Here is a 26,222-nt window from a genome sequence, read left to right as displayed (position 1 = left end):
AATATTATTGAGAAAATGCATAGTTGGAAAAATACTACTGTTATACAGGAAATGTAATTTTAGAATGAAATGTACAAATTTACTCAGTTATGTGTGGCATGAATATTATTTTTCATGAAAAGTATTATGATATGGCAATTTTACGAGTAAAGCATATTTTCAAGAATATGAAATAATACAGTACATAATGATGTTGAAAATACATGATAATTGATTTATTATTCAGAATGATATGTATGAGATATTCGGCATAAGGCCGTGATTGATAGCCGGCGTGAGGTCGTATTTATGAAATTATAGAAAATGCTATCAATCAATTTATGTTAAACATTATATTATCAAGTATTATATGTTATCAGAACTCGGATGTTAGTTTAGTTTAGTTTCAGGAGCACAGTACCGTAGCTATATAGATAAGATATCTATGTTCAAATTGGTGCTAACCACCCCAAGAGGGAGTGGAAGATGAATAGTTGATGTGACTTTCAGTGTAGAGTTGTAGACGTCCACCTGACAGTCCGGACCAGGGTGTGGCGGGCCTATCGTACTTACAGACATTTTTGACTTGACAGTGGTCAGCCAGCCATTGTTGGGTCCCGCCTTCGGGCTGCACAACCCGTCATGGGGGGTAATACATGACATCAGCTAACTATTCATCCTAAGTATGTTTTCAGTATTATTAGTTATACCAGACAGTTATGATTAGTATGATTTATTAAAATATGAAGGTATACGTTTATGTAGTTATTAAATGATTAATGTTTTATGGTATGAAAAATATACTGTATATCTATATTATCATTAAATATTCATGTTGCCACACAAATGTATTTAGTTTATTTTCCCTTACTGAGAAGTGTCTCACCCCCAAACATTAAATGATTTTTAGGAAACCCACAAGAACCAGCGGGGCGATGCCACCTTTGAGTTAGTAGTACTACCCCCCTAGGAGGGTAAGTTTTGATCTAGGGACAATAGATGTGTGTTGTGGGTTCCTAGATATGCATATATGTTATGTATTTTGGGAGATGTATATAAATACCATATTTATGGATTATAATTAACTCTGATATTATATATTTTGTGGTTATGATGATGATGTTTTTCATTTGCTGCTACTTAGGTTCTACTGTAAATGACAAATATCCCTGTTACCCACGAGTTCGGGTTGACTTATTTATTAAATTCGTATTATTATATGATAAATTAAGCAGGACGTTACAATCTTACTGATACTATTTACATGGATCCCTCTCCTAGTTTTTCTACTCAGGGGAAGTATTCTGGCAAGTTGCGTAAATTGCGAAAGTCCTTATATGGGCTTAAGCAATCACCTTGTGCATGGTTTAAAAGATTCAATGATGTGATTCTCTCTATGGGATTTATTCAGTGCCAATCAGACCACACTTGCTTTATTAGGCATCTCTCCCATGGTCCTTGCACCATTATCTCTATCTATATGGATAATATTATTGTTACAGGTAATGACTTGTCTGGAATTGCTCAGATTAGAAAGGACTTGGGAGACACCTTTGACATCAAGGATCTAGGACCCCTCAAGTATTTCTCGGGCATTAAGATAGCATGCTCCCACAAGGGCATTTCCCTCTCTCAACGGAAATATGCCTTAGATCTCCTTATGGACAGTGGTATGTTGGGATGTCGGCTTGCTTCTACACCCCTAGATATGAATATCTCCCTTTCTGCAAAGGATGGTGATCTATTGACAGACCCTTCGATGTATCAGAGACTTGTTGGTCGCCTCATCTATTTGACCAACACTCGGCCTGATTTGGCCTATGCAGTGAGCCTAGTAAATCAGTTCATGCATTCTCCCCAGACTTCACATCTTGATGTAGTCTATCACATCTTACGGTATGTGAAGACCTCACTTAGACTAGGATTGTTCTATTCATCGGGAATACAACCAGGCCTTTCCGTGTATACTGATGCTGACTATGCTGGGTCCAAGACTGACAAACAATCTGCCTCAGGTATTTGTACTTTCAAGGGTGATCATCTTCTTTCTTGGAAGAGTAAAAAGCAGGCGGTGGTTTCACATACTTCTGCTAAGGCTGAGTACCGGGCTATGGCACAAGGTACTTGTGAGATCCTGTGGCTACGCTTTCTCCTATCTAAGATTGGATTTCTTGTGATAGACTCTTCTTTGTTGTTTTGTGACAACAAGTCTGCTATATCTCTTTCTTCTAATTCAGTTCTACATGAGAGGACCAAGCATATTGAGGTGGATATTCACTTCATCAGGGAAAAAGTTCGTTCTGGGATTATCTCTCCCCACTTTATCTCCTCCAAAGGCCAGGTTGTTGATGTCTTCACTAAGTCTGTTGGCCCAGGTTTATTACAGACCGCTATCTCCAAGCTTCGACCTGTCAACATCTTCATTTCTGCTTGAGGGGGAGTAATGAACATAGTGTATAGTTTAAGTCCCACATTGGAATGTTAGGATAACCTCACTCACTTGTATAGCTATATATATATATATATATATATATATATATATATATATATATATATATATATATATCTCAAAGTTGTAAGTAATATACACCAAGTGATATTCACTTTCTCTTATATTGTTCTCTCACTTTTACTTTCTTCTGTACTAGAAGGGGGAAGCTCTATTATCTTGATCTAATGCCAGCAAGCTCCCATCAGTTAGCTCAAGCTTTCTCAATGAATAAGTCGGCAACAACACAAAATTCTGAAATCTGGTAATGGCACAAACGGTTAGGTCATGCATCTTTTGGATACTTGAAGAAATTGTTTCCAAAGCTCTTTACTCAGTTAGCTATTTCAGATTTTAAGTGTGACATTTGTGAACTGGCTAAAAGCTATCGTGTTCCATTTCCAACAAGTATGAATAAAAGTCCATCACCATATATGGTTATTCACTCTAATGTATGGGGCCCAGCAAATACCTCCTCTATTGGTGGTAAACGTTGGTTTGTTTCATTTATTGCTGATCACACTCGTACGAGTTGGATTTGCTTAATGAAATCAAAAAATGAAGTTTGTTCATTGTTCGAGAAATTTGACAAAATGATAGCCACCCAGAATCAATCTAATATACAGGTTCTCCGCAGTGACAATGGTGGGGAATTTGTAAATCAAGATCTGAAACAATATCTAGAGGTTCACGGCATTACCCATCAGACAACTTGCCCTTCCACCCCTCAGAAAAATGGGGTTGCGGAGCGTAAGAATCGTCACCTTCTTGAAGTTGTACGTGCTTCCTTATTTGAAGCTCATATGCCTACCAGTTACTAGGGTGAAGCTATCACCGCTGCAGCTTACCTCATCAATCGTGTCCTTCACAAGGTCGTGAGTGCTCCTACTATGTTGAATCGGCCACCTAAAGTATTTGGGTGTGTAGCCTTTGTGCATCTTCATACACCAAGTTGGAACCTCAAACTTTCAGGTGTATATTCGTTGGCTATGCTCAACATCAGAAAGGCTTTCGGTGCTATCATCCCCCTTCTCGCAAGCTGTATCACTCTTGATGTTGTATTTCACAAGGACAACATGTATTATTCTACTCCCGAGTCTTCAATTCAGGGGGAAAATAGTAACGAATTGCAGACCCTTATTCATCCTCTAGATAACTTGGATCTTATGAGCAGTGAAAAATTTAATGAGAGTGGTGAATGTCCAAATGGTGAATGTCCAAGTGGTGAATATTTGGATAACAGCAATGAATGTCCAAACAATACAAATGAGCACAATTTGGAGGATGAGAATAGTCAAGATCAAATAGAAGTGGTACAACCAATTACTCAACCAACTACTTCCCCGTTCCACAATGTACTAGTTGATCAAGTGCTTTAAGCAGTCAAGCCCATGTCTAAGTCTCAGGTAACTTTTGAAACCCAACTAAAGGTACTACCCAATCGAACCACAAGAGGAAAACCTATAGTAAGCTATGAGCCTCTTCTTAATTCTAAGTCTCAGTATCCTATAAGTAATTTTGTGTTTTACCATAGATTGTCAAAGGAAAGTGAAGCATTTGTGAATCAATTATCCACTGTATCTATTCCTAGTAGTGTGCAGGAGGCTTTGAAAGATCCTAGATGGAGGGAAGCGATGAATGAAGAAATGAGGTCCCTCCACAAGAATTCAACATGGGAAGTGATTGACTTACCTATAGGGAAGACACCCGTTGGATGTAAGTGGGTTTTCACTATTAAATACAAAGCTGATAGTACCATTGAACGGTTCAAAGCAAGACTTGTTGCCAAGGGATATACTCAAACCTATGGGATTGATTATATGGAGACATTTGCACTCATGGCCAAAATCAAAATCGTTCGTATTCTACTATCTCTGGCTATGAATCTTGACTGGCCCTTACAACAATTCGATGTAAAGAATGCTTTTTTGCACAGAGATCTCCAAGAAGTATATATGGAGCTACCTCCTAGATGTATTACCAAAGGAAGCAAACAGGTTTGTAAATTGAGGAAGTCCCTATATGGTTTGAAGCAGTCCCCTAGGGCATGCTTTGGAAGGTTGACGAACTTTATGAAGTCTATTGGATACAAGCAAAGCAACTCAGATCATACTCTCTTCTTGAAGAATAATAAAGAGGCCATCACAACTCTTATTGTGTATGTTGATGATATGATAGTGACTGGAAATGATCCTGAAGAAAAGAAGGCATTGGAGAGTCATCTTACCTGAGAGTTTGAAATGAAAGATCTTGGTCAATTAAAATACTTCCTTGGAATTGAAGTGTCAAGATCAAAGAAAGGGATTTTTATGTCTTAACGAAAATAGACCTTAGATCTGTTGAAAGAAACTGGTATGATAGCATGTAGTCCAGCTAGCACTCCTATGGAAGAAAATTTGAAACTAGGTACCCATCCAAATCAAGTTCATGCTAACAAGGAATGTTATCAGAGACTAGTTGGGAGGTTAATGTACCTCGTGCATACTAGGCCTGATTTAGCCTATGTACTAAGTGTGGTCAGTTAGTTCATGCACTCTCCAGAAGAAGAACATATGAATGTTGTTATCTGGATCTTGTGCTACTTGAAATCATCTCCAAGAAAGGGAATTCTGTTTAAAAAAGGGGACAACCTGAATATTGAAGGTTATACAGATGCTGATTGGGTTGGGTCAATCAAGGATAGACGATCTACATTTGGATACTTCACATTTGTAGGAGAAAATTTAGTTACTTGGCGAAGTAAGAAACAAGAGTTGGTTGCTAGATCCAGTGCTGAAGCTGAGTACAAGGGAATGGCAAGGCAGTATAAGAATTATTATGGATCAAGAATCTAATGCAAGAGTTACATATTGAGTAGATAAGTCCTATGAAACTATACTGCGATAACAAGGCAGCATGCAATATTGCCCACAACCCAGTTCAACATGATCGAACTAAACATGTTGAGGTTGATAGACATTTTATCAAGGAGGAACTAGAAGCATAGCTTATTGAAGTTCCTCATGTTCGATTGTTGGGAATTAACAACAAATTCCTGAAACCTGTGAGAAGCAAAATAGATAAAGAATACACGCCAAAGAAAAATCAATCACGCGCATAAGACAATATTTACGTGGTTTGACAATTTTGCCTACGTCCACGGAATTGCAGGGATTTCTCTATTATCAAGAAGAAAATATAGAGAGTGCGGCAGTACAATACTCTCTCACTCACTCTCTGCGGCTTAGGCCTTATGGCACAATCCTTCGCTCCATGGACTAAACCTTAGAATAGAAATCTCTCATTAAAGAAAATTTGGGTTATCATTCAGATCAAACGCAACTAGGCTCCACAAAGCCCAACATCGATCTCAAGACCAGCTTGTTGATGTGCTGGCCAAGGCAGTGTACAAACAAACATTTAAAAGTTGTCACGACAAGTTGGGCGTGAGTGATATCTATGCACCAACTTGAGGGGGAATGTTGACATTTTGAGTGATTATCTCTAAGTTATTACACCTCTATCCATAATCCAAGATTGTCTCCTTATTTCCTTTTTTGTTTCCTTTGTTGTTAGTTGTACATAATAGATTAGGATCTTTGTGATTATTAGTTTGTATCTAGGTATTTATTGCTTTCCTAGATTAGTCCACCATGATCCTATACCGTGGCTATTTATAACTCGATTAGAAGAGAAGTTTAAGCCTTTCAAAACCTTTTTTCAACTCAAGGCACTGCCCTCTCTTGAGGTTTGGTAAAAAAGATACAGGTGTCACATGAGGTTTCAAAATCCCACATACCTCCCTAAAGGTTTGGCAAAAAGACATGAACCTCCCCTAAGGTCTCAAAAACCCACTAATCTCCCTGAGGTTTGACAAAAAGACATAGACCTCCCCTGTTGTTTCAAAAACACAATAGATCTCCTCTTAAATTTGATTTTTAGGACACTTATTCCCCTTCTCGGACTTGTCTTTTTGCCAAATACAAGGAAAGGCTTGCAACTTTTTGGCCAATTTCAAGGAGACCCATGGAATTTTCGAAACTTTAGGGGAGGTCCATGTCTTCTTCCTAAACTTTAGAAGTGGTTATGGGATTTTTGAGGGAGGCCCACGGCTTTTCATCAAACCTCAAGACAAGTCAATGTCTTTTATCCTTTTTCTAAAAAAAATGCAGTCTAAGCAACCTTCAATATTCAGCCACAAAAAAAAAAATAGTATATTATTCAGTAATATTTAATGCAAATGGCACTTAATTTTGGGCTAGGTGGCACCCAATAGCCAAGTACATAGACCTTCCACCACATTATGGAAAGAACAGATTAAGGTTAAGTGAATGCCATAACAGAAAATGGGTCGGTACAAGGCAGGTTGATGCTTTAACTTTCATATTTTTCAGTTCAATGATAAATTCATTTACTTACAGTTCGCGATAGCCTTTCTACTTGTTTCCATGATAACCAATGGGTGGCCTTGATCAATACTAGAATGATTTTCTTCACAAGATCAGAACATGGCCAGTTTTGTGATCATCTGTCTGAATGCCATAAACTAAAGAGGATGTATGGAAAATATTCAGCTACTTAAGTACCTTGAATTAGAGAGGCTGAGGCTTCACAGATGCAAGGTAGTGCGAGAATTATAAGAAATATCTCAAATCTTGGTATTGTAAGTGCTCCATAACATCTCTGTTTTTCTGAGCTCTTGAATTTTAAAATAAAGAGGAGTAAAAAATGCAACAGGATAAAGCTTCCACCAATTCCAGCTAACCAAAACATGCTTCTAGTGAAATCCCTCCACCTACAAAAGGAGTGGAAAATAATCTCATATGGCCTTATGGTTATTCACACAAGGAATATTCACCACACCACAAGAACATATACAAAAGAAGCAGTATGTAATTCATGCTTTTATATTTATTCACCACCTACATGAGATTCTGATGATTGAATGAGTTGGTAGAGTGACATATATGCAATTTTCAGTTTCCACATTATCATAAATTTCCGATTGAATGTTACTAGGAGACACAGACACTTTTGGAAGCCTGTAGTGTCCATACTCAACACATATCGGATACCAACACGGCGACACCTGCCCGATACTTCCTAACACATATCCAACACATGACAGAAATTAATTTTTTATTTTTGGACACAGCTGAGACACTTCTTCACATAGCAAGATACTTCCAAGACACTTCTTGCACCGAAAAGGTGCATTTTGTCGTACCCTTTAATTCAATTAACAAAATCCCAAAAATAAAAGGGAGAAGTATAGAGACTAAGAGTCAAGGTGGTCTTTTATTGACTGCACGTTTGGTACGTAAGAGTGGAATTGAACTTACCACTTGATTTCACATTGCTCGCCATTCAAAATTTCATTCCATCATTTCCTATTCCATTCCATTCTGCAAACATAACATGAATGGTGGGACTCCGGAGCTCTAGCACCACTGAACTTTTCTTTTGCTGGACATCCCAACCCCAAAAATTCCCCCCCCCCCCCCCCACCCAAAGTCATTGCTAGTTTGCCACTCAATCCCCCTCCTCCCCCAACTTTGACAAGTCATGCCCTTGAATTGCTTTTTTTTTTTTCATTTGTTGCTGGACCAATATTGTATAATATGTGTAGTTGATGATTGCATAAGTGTAATTCGTTAAATGTGTAATTTATAATTTTGCATTATGATGCCTGTTAGATTACCACTTTACCTAAAACCTTAAGCTGTTAGGTTATGGGTCAACAATGTATATCAAGCTTTAACACTCCCCTGCACATACCGCTCGATAGCATATGGAGAGATAAACACGATAAATATCACCCATTATAGAGAATACAATAATTTTTCAAACACCACACAACAAAAGCAGGCAATGAGAATAGAACCCAAGACCAACCAACTCTAATACCATGTTAGATTACCACTTTACCTAAAAGCTTTAAGCTGTTAGGTTGTGGGCCAATAATGTATATCAAGCTTTAATAGTGATACTATTTCATTTTAAATCAATATTACAACAATCAATATCATCTAAAGGAAAAATATGCCACATATATATATATATATATATATATTAATTAATTCAGGTATCTTTGTGCCATATCCTCATTTTTTCGAGATTGCTGTACTGCCATGTCAATATCGTGTCATATTTGTCTCGTGTTAGTTTCAGTGCTTCCTAGGAATATTCCAATCCCTTTTAGAGTGTTTCTTCTCGTAACTTAATTTTTATACAATATTTTAGCCTTAACTTTGTTTCTCCAAAAATATTGTGGCAAACAATGAGTTATTGAAGAAATAAATACTGGATGAAATGGCCAAATAATTTACCCATTTAAATTTTGCAGATCCATAATATACTCAGCTTCTGGTTTAGTATTCTGGCTCTGCAAGTGTGAATGGTGCTCTATGAGAAAATAATTTCATTTAATCCCAACATAGTACATTAAAAAAAATGAAAATGTTCTGACCTCAAAAAAAGATCTGTACTCCATCGGAGTAAGCGGCAACCCATATACAGAAGCAGCCATCTCCAAATCCTCTTCTTCTGCTTGCATGCTCTTAAAAATTCCAAAGACATTGCTGGTGGAAATGGCTGAATATGGGACGTTAGGGGGGCCAGAACCCACCATGACTGGGTGAAAGTGTGCTGTTTCCCATGGGAGACTGAAGTAAGGGATAGTCCACCGTAAACCCCTCACAAATTCATGGTATTCAATAGGCAGAGTAACTGCCAACCATCTAGACAGTGCAAAAACTTGAATGTGGCAGGCAATTCTCTGTATCAAATTAGACAGAAATTGTTTAATATTTGGGTGTGTAGAGGTTCATATGGCTGAAAAAATGGATCAAACTTTAAAAGTTTCTTGAATTGAACACAAAAACTATTTAATGAAAATATACAAGTTTTCAGAACATGTAGTTATTTTGGATAGAATTTATTTTCCTTCCAAGACCTTCTAAGAACAGAGATGATTTTGTTATCTCCCCACAAGTTAGAAGTTCACTAACCTGCAAAAAAGTGCTATTGAAGATCCTCCCCTTCTATTAATAATCTCTACGGATTTGGTTCTTTCTCACATATTTCTCCTGAAAAGCTAATGCTATTTACATATTATATATTGATTCTTCCCCTTCTGGCTGAGACTTCATTTCCAAACACTGGGACCCACAATTGTTCATAAATTCTTTGCAAATCATTTACACAGCATTTTGGAATACCTTTACCATTTCCAGCTTTTCTATACAAATGTTGGAAAATTGGAAAGCAAAGTGACATTTTTGCAATTTTTTAAAAATTGAAAATGGAAATTGAAAAGAACATGCCCTAATTGTTTTCAAAACAAAAATAAATAAAGAAATAATCAAGGAGGATATATCTTTTGAATTCAGCCTGCTAAGTCATAACATAATGAATTCAATAATATTTCAAGCAAGTTTGGTACCATACAAAGAGATTCCTTGCAGGATCAGTTGTCAAAAACAAAGACGGTTGTGGAAAGGCCCCAACAGATTGAAGGCTTGCAGTTGAAACAGTGAGCAGGGCCGCAGCCAAGGATGCCGCCACAAATGACGTAGTGACAAAAATGGAAAGCACAGAAGAAATCTTAGGCACTGAATCTGTAAAAATTTGTTTATGAATTAAATAAGATGTCATTTAAAAGATTCAACAAACAAAATATTACAAGATTTACACATCATATAAAAAACAATCTGTTAAGAATAAAAAGTCCTTACAGTGCCACACTTGTAGAACATTAGATGCTAGATTCTTGTTTCCAGCAATGTCCCTTGTAATGTTTTCAGGAACATTGACAGATACAGTGTCATCATCAGCTTGTATCTCAACAGCATACATGCTCCTACTTACTTCAGAAAAGCTGGACATGGTGAAATGTAAAAAATGGAGATAATGATCAGTGATTATTGAAAATCCTGCTTCTTTTTTACTTCCCTTCCAGATCTGAACTCGAGTGCATAATTGGTTTTCTAATATACACGTCTGCATGTTCATTGTGTGTGTTCAGGTATGTGCACATGCACGCCCCAGAGGTCACCATAGAAGAATTTACTTGCCTCTGCAAATGGCCTCCTGAGATTGATATATGAGAAGAGTTGAAGCCATATACAGGCTTCATGAACTTTATCGAAATTGGGATATAGCGTTCTCTTGTCCTCATGTTTGATGTTGTACTCAACCTCACAGCAGGCCTATGAGAATCTGGATAAACCACATCTTAAAATATCTCCTCTCCGAAGGTCAAGCAAACCATTTAAAACTTCTCAGCCATGCTTAACTTTTGAATATAAAATACGAAAAATAAAAAGAGTCCTGAAATTGAATAACATCTCATTGGAAACATAATTTTCTCTACAAATTCCATAAACAAATTTATTATGTACCATAAAGGAAAGTAACAGGTGCAACTGGAGAAACTGGGGCCCCTTGTCTGCTTATTATGGAGTTTGAATCAAGGCTTACTGTGACTATTGCTGTGCTTGATATATTTTCAACCTGAAAGGAGATGATGCAAATGAGGAAAGAAAAGCACCTAACCGTCGCGCGGGGGGGGGGGGGGGGGGGGGGGGGGGTGGGGGGGAGGAAATAGATGGCAGGTATCAAAAGTAAAATTCAGATATATATCCTACAAACTGACCAAAAATCCAAATCTACGATTCCCAAGGCTATTTATGCTAGCTGGATGAAGAAAGCCTGGGCTTATGTTGAGAGACTCAAGAATTTGAGCAGATGAATTGAGAACAGGTTCTGAGAAGTACAAATACACCTTCAGACTCTCATAGTTATTAGTTGCCTGCACGGTTCTAGTTTCACCATTAAGTTGAAGTAGTTTTTCGGGAATATGAGTCCTCAAGTTCACGAACACCCTCCTTCTATCTGTAGAATCAAACCACAAAAAAGAACAATGTTGAAACAATGTGTTAGTGTATTTTAATATTATTATTTTATTTATTATCTTGGAAAAAAAAACATGTATCTTGGAATGGGTTATGTAACTACATTCAATTAGGTCATTCATTCATGTATCTCATAAATTCATAAGATTAATTATGTGAGTGTATCTTAAAATTAGGTGTGTACCTATTTAATATATATACATCTTATTTATTAAGTGCATGGAGAGTGAAAGGTCATTTTATACCTATAAATAGACTCTTAATGCATTAGCACTACAAACCAATCTCTTCACATCATTCATTATGTCATCCTTCTTTCAAGTCTAGAGAGTTTGATAAGCAAAGAAAGGTGTTTTTTTGTGAAGCTTTGGACTCCTTCATTTGTGCAAAATTGAAAAGAGTCATATGATTCAAATTGGGCCATTGTATCATGGGGGAGACAAATCTTGAGGAATTCTGCTGCACCAATCGTGGGCTAAGCCAAAAACCGCCAAGGGCTTAAATCTCCTTAAAGAGAGCGAGATATTTGTGCCTCAGCCTATTTGTGAATCGTGTTCATATTTATATTTTTCTTTGTGTTTAAGTTTTATTGTTTTTATTTTATTAAATTTCCTAACACAATGTGATAAGAAAAATAAATTGGTTAAAGTAAAAAAATTTTCCCAAACTACTTCCTTTTTCGAACTTTTTAAGTTCAGCCAGATTCTTATTAAAAAAAATTCTTGAAATTTGACAAGCTTCTATCTGAATCTTAAGATAGTTGTTAGCACAGGGGGAGTCCATAGATGGGTTTGATACATATGGGTGAGCACCAACTTAACCCAAAAGCTTAAGTCTATTGGGTATTAGGCCCAAACCATGTATATAAGCACCTATCATCTACTCAAATTTTTCAATGTGGGACGAACTCACAAGTGGAATTCTCAAAAATCTCCCCCTCACTTGTGAGTCTCAACTATTCCTCCTAAACAGAAACCATCTCCCTGTTAGAATCCTATGAGCAATAAACAAGCACCAGAAATTGAGAGACACCAGAAATTTACGTGGTTCGATCAAGATCGACCTACGTCCACGAAGCACACCACAATTCACTAAACCACACACTCTCTTCTTCCTCTCTGTTCTGTATCTACCTCTCAACAGCTCCTCTATTTATAGATAGCTGGAGTAAATCACAATAAATAAAAATTGAGGAATTACATTCATGTAAAATAAATGGCCGCGGATTACAGCTAGCAGATCACAGCTCACGCATCTCCTGGCTCCAGCACGACAATCTCCCAGTTGGAGATGGAGACGTCTCTTCAACCAGTATCAGTATATGAATAAATGATGTGCTCAAAATATGTCTTCAGGTATGAAAACCAATTGAAGTTGAATACAACTTCAGCTTCTCTGTAGTCACCACCTTTGTTAACATATCTGCTGGATTTTTGCTACCTTGGATTTTTTCCAAGTGTCAACATGCTGTCCTCTATCAGAGATCTGACGAAATGATAACGCAATCCAATATGTTTAGTTCAAGAATGAAATGCGGAGTTCTTTACCAAATGTATCGCACTTTGACTGTCACTGTACAAAACATTCCTCTCTTGCTTTAATCCAAGCTCTGTTAACAAACCCTGAAGCCAAATCATCTCTTTACTGGCTTCTGTCACCACTACATACTCAGCTTCTGTAGTGGATAGAACAACAATCTTCTGTATCTGTGACATCCAACTAATAGTTTTTGTGCCAACAGTGAATATATACCCGGTGGTGCTTCTGCGATGATCAATTTTACCTGCAAAATCAGCATCTACAAACCCTTGGATTTTTAGATCGCTTTTGCCGAAACATAGGCACTTATCAATAGTGCCACGTAGATATCTCAAAATCCACTTCACTGTTTCCTAGTGTGTCTTCCCTGAATTTGACATATACTTGCTGACAGCTCCCACTGCTTGGCCAACATCTGGTCTGGTACCAACCATAGCATACATTAGACTTCTAACGACTGAGGCATATGGTACCTTAGCCATGAAATCTTTTTCTTCATCTGTCTAGGGAGACTGATCCTTAGAGAGATGGAAGTGACCTGCTAATGATGTATTTACAGCTTTAGCGCTGCTCATGTTAAATCTCTGTAAAACACGGCTGATGTACTCTGACTGAGATAACCACAACATTCCTTGTTGCTTATCTCTAGAGATCCGCATTCCAAGAATCTGCTTTGTAGTACCCAAGTCTTTCATATCAAATTCCTCTGACAATTGCTGCTTCAATTTTCTGATCTCTTATATATCTGATCTTGCGACTAGCATATCACCAACATATAACAATAGGATAATATAGCTAGTATGATACCTCTTGAAGTAGCAACAATGATCAGCATTGCATTTCTGAAAATTGTTCATCTGCATACAACTGTCAAATTTCTTATACCACTACTTAGGAGGTTGTTTGAGACCATACAAACTCTTCTTCAATTTGCATACAAGATTTTCTTTACCTTTAACTGAGAAACCTTCTGACTGTTGCATATAAATTTCCTCATCAAGATCACCGTGAAGAAATGCCGTCGTCACGTCCAATTGCTCAAGATGTAAACCCTTTGAGGCAACAATACTCAAGACAAATCTTATGGTTGTCAGCTTCACAACTGGTGCAAAAATATCAGTGTAGTCAATTCCTTCCTTCTGTTCGAAACCTTTGACTACTAACCGAGTTTTATACCTCTTGGATCCATCATGCTCTTCTTTGATCCTATACACCCATTTGTTGTGAAGAGTCTTCTTACCATTGGACAACTTAGCTAGTTTCCATGTTTTGTTGGAGTTATAAGACTTGATCTCGTCTTTCATTGCAAGCTCCCACTTGCTCGAATCTCCTGCCTGACATGCTTCAACATAGCATTCAAGTTCTCCTCCATCTATAAGAAGTAAATGATTCACATACCTCCTATTTGGTACATACTGTCAAGAAGATCTTCTAAGCTCTGGTGCTGGAGTAGGAGGTGGTGGTGCAACAATCTGCTCCACAAGTTCCTCTGCCTGAGGATTCTTGGTGTTCTACTGAGGATCGGTGTTCCGCTGACGTGTCTTTACACCTTCTAAGACATCATCCACATCTACAAAGGTTGTTTCAAACTCTGTAAGTTCTGTTGTGTGTCTATCTTTGTACATTACCTTTTCATCAAAAATCACATCTCTACTTCTGATCACTTTTTCGTTTTCATCATCCCAAATGCAATACCTATATTCATCTCCACCATGACCGACGAAGGTGCATTCTAGGATTTCGGATCTAACTTATTCCTGACATGATCATTGATATATACATATGCAGCACAACCAAAAACTCTCAAATGTGAAAGTCTTACCTTTTTACCACTCCATACTTCGTCTAGTAGATTATAGTCCAATGGTACTGATGGACTCCTATTGATCAAATAAGTTGTTGCATTGACTGCTTCTGCCCAAACCATCTTTGGCAAGTCTGACTGCATATGCATGCTTTTGACTTTTTCTTTCAACGTTCTGTTCATCCACTCGGCTACGCCGTTGTGTTGAGGCATACCTTACACAATTCTTTCCATTCTGATACCATGCTCATAGCAGAATTTCTTGAACTCGATGTCATCATACTCATCACCGTTATCTATTCTCAGCTTCTTGATTTTCAAACCAGATTTATTTTCTACCATTCCTTTCCAAATTTTAAAAGCATCAAAAATATCAGATTTATATTTCAGGAAGTAAACCCATACCTTCCGTGAATGATTGTCAATAAATGTTACGAAGTAATGCTTCCCACTTGTGGATGAAATGGTCGTTGGTCTCCATACATCTGAATGGACTAGCTCAAATCTCTCCTTCTTTGGGGCATTGATGTTTGTCTGAAAACTGACCCTTTTCTGTTTCTCAAATATGCAATCCTCACATGTGTCAATCTTCACCGACTGTAAATCACTCAACTTACCCTTTGAGTGCATCACCCTAAGTCTCTTCTCACTTAAGTGTCCGAGTCGTTGATGCCATATGTTGCTATCATCATTTCCTGTAGCAACTATAATAGACATGCATGCATTAGGAATTACATAAAGAGTACCACTTTTCTTATCTCGTGCAATTGTCAATGCACCCTTCGAAATCTTCCATTCATCACCAATGAAAGTTGTGTTACATCCTTCATCTACCAGTTGACCAACTGAGATCAAGTTCTTCCTCAGGTCTGAAATATATCTGACATCTCTCAACTTCCATACTGACCCATTCATTTTGATCTTCACTGTCCCCTTGCCGGCAATGTCGCAAGTGTAGACTCTACAAGTCCAATCCGGTTTTGATAATGACAAATCACTTGGTATTTGATCTGTGCATTGAGTTTGTGAATAAGAACTATATTAAGCATGCACAGAAGGATAACGAGTCATGGAAGCCTTAAAGTAAAACATTTATATCTTGGCAAGATCTATGGAACTCAAAGAGTACGAGAACCAAGATGCAAGCGGAAAAGTTCAAGCACATCTTGGGAATGGGTACTTAGACCTCATGTATTTACATTTTCGTATGATTTAATTTGAGGCTCAACATAACTTAGAATGACTTTAGGATTCGTGCATTTCATATATATCATTAGGGGACCTTCATGGACTTAGAAATACTTTTAAAATCATGAAAAATATGTTTTATAAACGACCCAAGAAGGAGAGCAAAGCAGAATTTTAACTTAGAAAAGAAAAATTCAAAAAATGGGGACTTCGGTTGACTGAACTTTAAGTTCGATTGACTGAAGAATTTCCTCAGATGTCTGAAGAATAAGTTCAGACATCTGAAGAATTTTAGGTGAAGAACAGAAATTGGTAGAAGCACCTCAAATGACTGAACCTTTACCTCGGTCATCTAAACTCGACACTTCAGTCGTTTGAACCTTGACCTCGTTCGTCTGACCCTGTGTCCAGGCTATTTTTTCAAGGGATAAAAATGACTTCGGTCGTCTGGGCCCTTGACCTCAGTTGTCTGAACTTGCTGGAAAGATTAAAAATTTAATTTTTATTGTGTAAACCCGCGAGCTATCTTTTGATCCAACGGTTGAAATCAATTCTAAAGGTAAGACACTATAAATACTGATTATCTAAACCCTAGTACGCAAGCTAAATACAAGAAGATCAACGTAAAGTGAAGAACACATCTTGTTGAAAAGAAAACTGAGATACATGAGCTGATTGTTGTACGTTTGCCTACGCTCTAATTTCTACACATCATCTTTGGGCAAACCACCTTAGAAAATCTAAAGGGATCTCTATTATACATCTTGTGCTTCAACTTGGTTTGAGATTTGGTTATTACATTTAGTTTTATTAGTGAATCTCATATCACCATCTATTTTGATATTTTTGAGAAACTTAATATTGAGTTTTCACATTCATATAAAGATCGTTTTTTATAAACTCAATGCTTGAGAAAGTTTTGTAGTTGACCATTGATTAAAGTTTCTTTATTCAAGTGTATTCTTAGTTTAAAGCTGATACTTTTTAATACATCTAAACTATTTGAATATATATATATCCTTAGAAGTGCATAACTATCTATATACATATTGAAGGATATTTTCTGAAAATCAAATATTAAGTTTGTTGATCTTTGGCATTATCATCTTAGAGATACATATATACATTAAGTCCATATTGTCAAGATCACATTGAGTTTGAAATATTTAAAGAAATATTGTTTGTTTGACAAAGTGTGTTTAGCATCTTTGCAATCTACAAAGTTATCTTCATATTCAAATATCTAACCTAAGATCTCCAAAGCATTGTTTTTATACAAACATTTTTGGAAAAATTGATAAAAAGGGGTTTGTGTGTTAAAGCATATCATACATAAACGATTATATCGTTTCATACATTCTGAGCTTCAGATTTAATCATATGTTAATGTATTAGGAATTTGAATTGTACTCACGAGCTTTTGTTTGGAAGCATTTTTGAATGTTTTTACATAATCTATTGTATTCACGGTTCGGTGTGTGAACCGGGGTTTGAAGAGAGAGCTGTATCTCTTGTAAGCAGTGGAGTAGGAGGGAGTTGTACCTCTTGTAAGTAGCGAATTGTAAGGGAAGCTCCGTTCCAATTTAAGGAGCAGGGATTTTAGTGAAATCCCTGAGTGGTTGCTCAAGGTGAGGACGTAGGCGGAGTTGGCTGAACCTCATAAAAACTGCATTTGTTTTCTCTCTTCCCTTTACTCTTTACTTTCAGCACTACATTTAATTGGTTCGTATTGCATGTGTAGTTTGAATAACATTGCACACAATTAATTGGGTATTAAGAACTCATTGGTAAATTGAATTTGCTTTTGTTATAAATCCCTGAAATTGGTTTGCTAAATATACAAGTAGGGATTAATAGGTAAATAGAGTCAAAGAATTTGAAAATAACCAATTCACCCCACCTCTTGGGATTACACCTAATTCAACAGCAAGATTGATCATTGCCAAGGTATACTTTTCCGAAATCACCTAATGTATACTCCTCTAGGCAATCTCTACTGCAAGTGGCGTAGAATGAAACTCCAGAGTCTAACACCCAAGACTCCTTTTTGCTCTCCAAAGAATAGATCAACATATCATCATTTTCTGAAGCAACATTTGCTTCTGTCTTTGCTCTCGTCTCATATTCTTTCTTTAGACTTTTGCACTAGTTCTTGTAATGACCAGTTTTTCCACAGTTCCAGCACTCAATAATTTTTGTGCCTTAAGAACTTATGTCCTGAGAACCTCTGGGATTTCTGGATTTAGACCACCTGGGCGTAGATTTGCCGCAGTTGTTTGATCGTCCATGTCTGTTTCCTTTGCCTCGACTTTCCATGTTCAAGGCTGAACTCAAAGTGGAACCATGGTTTGACTGCATTCTTATTTCTTCAGTCAAAATCATGCTAATGACCTCATCGTATACCAGTTTTGATTTCCCTGCGGAACTACTGATTGCAGTAACAACACTATTCCTACTTTCGGGCAACTGACTGAGAATCAATAGGGCACGATTCTCACCATCAAATGTAATCCCGACTTAAGCGAGTTGGTCCAACAACTCATTGAAACTATTCAAATGTCTGCTAAAACTTTCACCTGCGGACATGGTCATAGTAAATAACCTTTTCATAAGATATACCTTATTAGCGGCTGACGGCTGCTCGTACATATTAGAAAGCGCATCCATCAGAGACTTGGTGGATGATATATGCTTGATATTAAATATCACAGACTTTGACAACGTCATTCTGATAGCTCTGAGAACTTTAAGGTCAAACAATTCCCACTTGCTCTCATTCATAGATGTTGGCTTACCCTTCAATGGTAAGTGCAACTCCTTCCCAAACAAGTAATCTTCAATTTGCATCTTCCAAAAACCGAAATTGTTGCCATTGAACATCTCGATCTTTGAGCTATTTTCGTTCGACATCTCGATTCGCTGATCTAGAGATAGAATTAGCTCAAATAGACAGCACATTTGAATCCGGAATGGTCGAAAACCTTAGAAATGGTTCAAGTCGTTCAAAAAACGAACCCAAAATGACTCCGAAAAGGCCGGTCAAAGATCAGGTCAAATCTGGTCAACGGAATATTCCCAAAACTTAATGGAATATTCCTGCCGTTACTTGATGCCGTTACTGACGTCGTTACTAACACCGTTTGCTAACATGGCGGGTGTGGGGTCTACTGCTGACGTGGCACTGTGGGGCCCACCTGCTACCAGCTTCTGTGGGTCCCATTGCTGACGTGGTGGTGGCGCGACGCTGACGTGGACGGCTGGTCGGGTTGGATCAAACCGGATATGGATCTGGGTCTAGATCTGGAGCGGGTTACCGGGTCAGGTCGAGGCGGTCGAGTGAGGAAGATGGGTGAGGTGAGTGCGGGTGCGTGGCCGGCAGGTTACCGGCGCGTGTGGACACGGTCATCTCCGGCGAGGTGCGTGTGGTGTCGTTTGGGCTCCTTTCGAGCTCCGATTTGAACCGTTGATTTCATCTCGGTGAGATGAACGTGATGGGGGCCTCAAAATTAAATTTCGAGCCACTTGACAGAACTCTGTTTTCGGTGAAAATCTCCAATCTGACCTTTCCGCTCCAAACCAATCTCTAAAACCACTTGTTAGGATCCTATGAACAATAAACAAGCACCAGAAATTGAGAGACACCAGAAATTTATGTGGTTCGGTCAAGATCGACCTACATCCACGAAGCACACCACAATTCACTAAACCACTGTGAAAGAAAATACAATCTCTCAGGCCTCTCTTCTCTCTTCCTCACTCCTCTACTACCTCTCAACAGCTCCTCTATTTATGGATAGCTGGAGTAAATCACAATAAATAAAAATTGAGGAATTACATTCATCTAAAATAAATAGCCGAGGATTACAGCTTGCAGATCACAGCTCACGCATCTCTTAGCTCCAGCACAACACTCCCTCATAGGAGTAAGCCCAACAATTCTCCAACAGTTGCTTAAGCGGGCATTACGACCGTGTCTTACGTGCCTTGGATTGCATTCCACTTGTGCCCCCAAACCAATCCTACCTCTCACATCTTGACCCTATTCAGATTATTTTCCAAGCTTAGGTGATCCTTATTGGCCTCGGTCCTCCAACAGTTAGCACATTAGGAGAATTAGCTTTATGACTCGACTTTTACGATGTCACTCGCCTAGAGTTACAAACTATCTGCTCTGATACCACTTGTTAGCACAAGGGGAGTCCATAGATGGGCTTGATACACATGGGTGAGCACCAACTTGACCCAAAAGCTTAAGCCTATTGAGTATTGGGCCCAACCATGTATATAAGCACCTATCATCCACTCAATTTTTTCCAGTGTGAGACGAACTTACAAGTGGAATTCTCACCAATATAAAAACTCTAAAATGTTAAAAATGCATAAATATTTGAGTGGCGGCAATGTAAATCACAGGCACCACACCCAGTGGCAGTGCTGATGGACAGAAAAATATCATAAATATTCGCAGGGAAAAGTATAAATGTTAAGGGGGGGTTGCCTCCCCCAGCCCCCCTTCCATCCATCACCGACTACAATTTTGCAGTCATTTTAAAAACTACAAAAGAAAACTTGGAACATAGTAGAAGTAAGAAGTCAATTTTTAACAACTTTTATACTTGAAAATGAAAATTATAATACTATACTTTGGCATCAAAGCATGAGAAATGAACTGTTTACGCACCAAAATGCACGCAGAAACTAGAGTTTTCCATTCTTGTGAATTTGTTTCCAGCACTATCTGTACAGAAATTCTTGTCCAGTACCAGAATTACTCGTCCATACTGAACAATGGAAGACAAACCGACGAGAAGAGAAAATCTAAGGTTTGGCTGAAGAACATTCAGTGTAGATGGTTTAACTTGGCCAGCGCCATACACAAGAAGCTGTAAAGGCATTTGCAGTCATCTATTAAAATTTGAAAGACAGCATCAAGTTATTCGTATCTAAACTGCATGCACTGAAGATGCAAGACTGACACATAAAAAACAGAGTTCAGAACTCAGTTCATTTACAAGAAAATAAACGTCCATGAAATTCTTCACCCTGGCACAAGGTCGGGCAAGACAATTACCACCCTGTTCCTTTGTATTGACAGAGAACATGACTTACTATTGGAAAAGTTGCACCCATGTTTGACATTAAGTCAGATTTTAGATCGGGCTTTTTAGAGAGGTAACCAGCTGAAACATGAATTGTATGCCAAAAAATGACAACCTAAATGAGGAAAACCCCAGGGGTTTTGGCAGTGATTCAAAGATCAGAGAGGCTTAAAAATACATTAATAAGTGCACAAGTGAAACCAAAAACATGGAAACTTCCATCATTGGTGTTGTGTTTACAAGATTGAATCCTTCTCATAAATTTGTCATTCAAAAAAATTTAACACCTCCATATCATGCAAATGAATCTCCACACAAATGTTCTGCACCTACATCATTTGCTAGCATATTGGAAGGGCTTCACTTGCTTTGAGGACCGAATATTTAATATACCAAAATTAATTTTAAGATGCTAGGAGAACGATGCCTATGGGACAAAATCTATGGCGGAAATCGCCATCATAAATCAACAGTTAAGGTTGTTGACAAGGAAAGGAAAGAATACTGAGAATTTTTTGTTGGCCACTCACATTGCAGGCATTCACAGATGAGCAAGCAAAACCACCCCCACCGGTACAAGGTTCACTAAAAGTGATATTAACAGAAACATTGAGAGCATTTGTGAAGGATGTTGAAGCTGTAACATATGCTGTAGGGGGTACTGTGTCTGCAAAACCACACAAAGTAGTTAGCACTTTTTTGCTGGGCGGAAGAGTAATTAGCACATGGCAGAAACTAACATCAGCAAAATCACCAATCCCACACTGGACAATTTTGCCGACTAAAATATTATGTAGTCAGTGTGTGTTTTAAGTAGGTAAATAAGCTAAGAAAGGAAGTTTGCTCTTTAAGGGTTGTGAAACGAATAGTGATTAACAGCATTTGGGTGTAACAATATTTCCACATGGACATCCACCAAAAAGGACAAAAAGAAGAAAAAACAAATATATTTCCAAAATAAGATGTTACATTTTTTTTCTGGCAAATATGAATTTACTAAAAACAAAGAGCAAAATATATAAAGGTCCCAGAACAAGCCCTGGACAAACAGGAAACCAAACAAGAACTACCATAAAATACATCCGGCAGATGACCAAGCCTCAGCAACTTATAACAGAGAAAAAGAGGAAAATCTGAACATCCAAACAAACCAACCAGCCAGAAAAACAGAACAAATTGAATAACACAAAACAACATATAAAAAGTCAAGTCCTGAACATAAACCTCACACCCATGTACCAGTTAGAAGTACATGCTTAGTTCCTACTACCTACCACAGTTAAAGTATTAAACAAACAGAGAACCTCCATGAAAGGCCTCGACAACTTTATTAAGAACAAAAAGATTAGAATCAGTTTCAACACCCTAAATAGAATGCCATGACCTCTATGTTATGGAAATTTTTGGGCCCTGATACCGCCACACACTGCTATAGTGTTGTAACTGATTTTCCAAAATGCAGAAGCCACCACTGTCCATGATAGGACCACTACAGCTGCTATAGGACTGTTATATCACTAAAACTATTTTCTTCTCATTTTCCATCATTTTCAGCTTTCGCACATCAATCCCAATTAGCAATGTGAAGAGGAGGGCGAGAAGAGGATGACAATGCTACATAATTATATGTTTTGTTAATACTTATAAGAGAAGGGGAGCTAGGTGCAGCGGTAAAGTTGTCACTGTGTGACCTGGGGTCACAGGTTTGAGCCATGGAAACAGCCTCTTGCAAAAATTTAAGGTAAGGTTGTGTACTATAGACCCACCGTGGTCTGCCCTAAACCAAACCCCACACTACTCATGGATGGTCACATTAAGCAGAATAATTATGCAGGGCACTCAGAATTTCTCAAAAAAAAAAAAAAATCATATGATCTTAAAGGCTAAAAGCCTACTTCTCAGAGCAAGACACAAATAAAGCCATGCCTGAAAATGTGGAAATTTCCCAAACCAGTTCCTACCGCTGAACTTAAGGTAAAACACAAAAAATTTGTTTAATAGTGACCAAGAAGCCCTCCTATGGGAGGAAGGGGGGGGGGGGAGGAACCACCCACTCCCACAAACACAAAAATATCTATAGCAGTTAAAAAGTTCTATAATTATATGAGCTAAAATTTGCATAAACCTTTTGATTTCTCCGGTTAAGGCTCATAGGGGATTGCCAAACCACAAATGCCTATCTATAATTGTCTTCTATCCAATTAGTTTACAAGGTTGATTATAATAATAGAATTTCTTGCATGTATTGAAGGATTTTTCTAGCTAGCATGTTTGTTGAGGTCGTATAGTCATGATATCACATAGAAATAACACAGCATAACAAAAACCAAGAAAGATAGCAGGGCAATTTCTTAACCAACAATCCAGTTATAGCTAGCACAGCCAGCTCCACCAGAACCATTGGTACAGACTTCAAATGTATGGTTTCCATCTTGTAAGTCTGCGTATGAAACATTCCTAGCTTGACAATCTGAAGAGATGCCATCATCCAGCTGCACAGTCAACAGATTTATTTACACACCAAATCCCAAAAGAATAGTTAACAGAAAAATGACCCAAAAAAAAAAAGAAAAAAAGAGGAAAGCCAAAGAGTTAAGTTTAAATTCACAGACGAAAACCATGAAGCAGCTTATTCAATACTAGCCAACCCCTAGACATTTAGGAAATAAATATAGATAGCAGAACAGAATATCTAACAAACTGAACTTTTAGAGATCAAATTCAAAGTAAAATTCATGAACTCATGCTTCAATATAACCTGTGCAGAACAAATATATGACAATTTATAGATCCTTAAAGCAAATACAAGTTCAAAAAAATTAACTACCTGCCCATATTAACTTAATAACCACAGAACATAAATTCAAATGAGAGAGAGAGAGAGAGAGAGAGAGAGAGAGAGAGAGAGAGAGAGAGAGAGAGAGATAAAGAATTATCCCAAAACAAAGCAAAACTCAATAGTCACAAGTATGAGTTGAATTTAAACAACCTTGCAATTGATGCTGCAGTTGCTACAAGTGCTCTCATTCAGGCTATTCCCACCCACCAGAACTTCAAAACTAAAATTAACGGAGTTAAGATTTGAGAATGCAGGAGGAACCTTCAAGAAGTTCACAGAGACATCTGAACCACCACTTTGACATTTGACACAAAGAAGAAGAAAGAACCCAAAGAGCAAAACTACCCGCGAAAATTTGTTCAAACCCATTCAGAAAAAAAGCCAAAACATGCAGATTACTCTGAACAATGAGTGATGCTTGAGTGGGTTTAGAGTTCAAATCTGCAAGCAAAGGAGAGATATTTGTGGGTTTACTTTGGGAATTCTGTATAGAGAGAAGCAGGGCATTGCGTGATGGAACCAGTGGTGAAGAAAATGGGAGAGACTGTAGATAGAGATGAGGAAAAAGAAAAATGGTTTAAGGAAGAGAGAGGTTTAGAGTGAGGGTTTAGTGGCTGATGAATGCTCCGTTGAGGATATTGAACATGAGACTGAGAGTGGAAGTGAGGAACACTAGTGCAGTGCCAGTCATGTAGACTGAAAGAGAAAGAGAAAGAGAAAGAGAGAGAAAGAGACAGGATATGATTCCCAAGAATAAAAGATATTAATGAAGGCACACAAAACACATTCCATGAGGATGATTTTGGGTAATGAATTTAATTTGTGTAAATTCCATAAAAATTTAATATAATTTTATATTCAGTTATGTTTAAATTTATATAAATTTAAATTTAAGATGCAATTATTTATCTTTAAATACAATGTAAAACTTTTTTTTTAAAAATCATCTCTTTTAAATTTTGTTTGAATCAAAAATTTTACTTATTTAAAGAAAATAAAATAAAAATAAAAATAATAAGAAAATTTATTTTTTATTGTATTTTCCTTTTATATTATATATTATTTAAAAATAAATGTATAATTTAATGTGATTATATCAATTAAATGTAAAATCAAATTTTTGTTTATCAATTTGGTATATTTTTTATTTTATTTTTTACCCTACTTAATAACCAAACATGAAAATATGAATTTCTTATTTTTTCTATTTTTTTAAAATATTTTTCAAGATCCAAAAAAGACCCTAAGGTTGATCTGAAGATCCGTATGAGATTTTAAATTTTTCATAAATTTCAAATTGGCAAAAAACATAAACCTCTCTTAAATTTTAAAAGATCTCTTAGAACTCTTATATTTTTTTACAAATTTCAAGATAGGACGTGAAATTTTTTAAATATAAATAAAGATGCATTTTTTTTCTCTCAAATCTCATAAAAATCATTAGGATTTTTGAAAATATTCATTAGTCTTGTGATGTTACTTTTCATTTCCATGATTTAATATAAGACATCAAACACAAGTTCTAACCCCCAATTGATTTGTTGAATGAAATTGAAATGTGAAGGAATTGAGATAAGGAAAAAAACATGTTATTGGAACGTTATTTTGTACCTGACATTTGGTTAGTAACACAGTATGACATTCTAAGTCAAATTTTTAATTAAGAGGAAGTTAAATTTTTGCTTTTTCATAAATTGTTATTTAAGGAGAATTATAATTATCTTTAAAAAAAATTAGGATTGAATTTGTAATTTATACATGTAGGAGGATTGTATACAAAAATTAGGATTGGCCGAACGTCCAACTGATGCACGGAAGTCGTGTCCGCATCTAGACTTTACCCTGATCAGCGAGATCTGGGGTGAAAGACGCTGATGCAACATCCCAAATATTATAAAATAAAGTATTTAAATTTTACTCAAATTTTACATTTTAAATCATCATTCAATATTATTGTAAAATATTATGATTTATATTTGTATTTTATTTTTCTCAATTAAGTTTACATTTAAATTGGTTTGCCGCAAATAAATTTATATTATATGTATATGTATGTAATCTTTTAAAAAATTTATGTACTATATGTAATTTTTATAAATATTAGATTATTCATATAAATTTATAAATATTTATCAAATATGTTGAATAAAAAATATAAAATAATGTGTTAATTTTGATATTATTTTTAAAATTAATTATCAAAATATATATGTATGCCCGCTTCGCACGGATCACTTTACTAATAGAACATAAATTTTGAAACAAATATTTATGATGAAATAATTCCAAAAAAATATTGAGGGTAATTAAGAAACTCAAGTCATCATTGAAGCAACTTCTTTTGTATATCTTCATTCTAAAGAAACACTCCAATTCTGGAAATATGATAGGA

The 26,222-nt window shown here is 36.8% G+C and overlaps 1 protein-coding gene across 3 annotated transcripts in view; it reads right to left on the bottom strand.

Moving 5' to 3' along the window:
* Nucleotides 1–24,565, bottom strand: part of LOC131146135 (uncharacterized) — a 44,612-nt gene extending 20,047 nt beyond the window's left edge. For 2 of the 3 annotated variants that reach the window (XM_058095495.1, XM_058095497.1), the window contains exons 1-12: nucleotides 23,981–24,565; nucleotides 23,348–23,483; nucleotides 21,522–21,658; nucleotides 20,574–20,775; nucleotides 11,103–11,341; nucleotides 10,849–10,960; nucleotides 10,522–10,666; nucleotides 10,183–10,325; nucleotides 9,896–10,065; nucleotides 8,916–9,224; nucleotides 8,776–8,831; nucleotides 7,033–7,241 (exon numbers count right to left, since the gene is read on the bottom strand). In XM_058095495.1, coding sequence (XP_057951478.1) covers nucleotides 7,033–7,241; nucleotides 8,776–8,831; nucleotides 8,916–9,224; nucleotides 9,896–10,065; nucleotides 10,183–10,325; nucleotides 10,522–10,666; nucleotides 10,849–10,960; nucleotides 11,103–11,341; nucleotides 20,574–20,775; nucleotides 21,522–21,658; nucleotides 23,348–23,483; nucleotides 23,981–24,199 — 2,077 coding nt within the window. In that variant the 5' untranslated portion in view covers nucleotides 24,200–24,565. The remainder of the gene's footprint in view (nucleotides 1–7,032; nucleotides 7,242–8,775; nucleotides 8,832–8,915; nucleotides 9,225–9,895; nucleotides 10,066–10,182; nucleotides 10,326–10,521; nucleotides 10,667–10,848; nucleotides 10,961–11,102; nucleotides 11,342–20,573; nucleotides 20,776–21,521; nucleotides 21,659–23,347; nucleotides 23,484–23,980) is intronic. The other variant, XM_058095496.1, reaches the window with a different exon arrangement.
* Nucleotides 24,566–26,222: the final 1,657 nt, after the last annotated feature.

Source organism: Malania oleifera, chromosome 13, assembly GCF_029873635.1.
Source record: "Malania oleifera isolate guangnan ecotype guangnan chromosome 13, ASM2987363v1, whole genome shotgun sequence".
Taxonomy (NCBI): domain Eukaryota; kingdom Viridiplantae; phylum Streptophyta; class Magnoliopsida; order Santalales; family Ximeniaceae; genus Malania; species Malania oleifera.
Note: the sequence above shows the minus strand (reverse complement) of the source record. Positions and strands in the feature narration are given on the sequence as shown.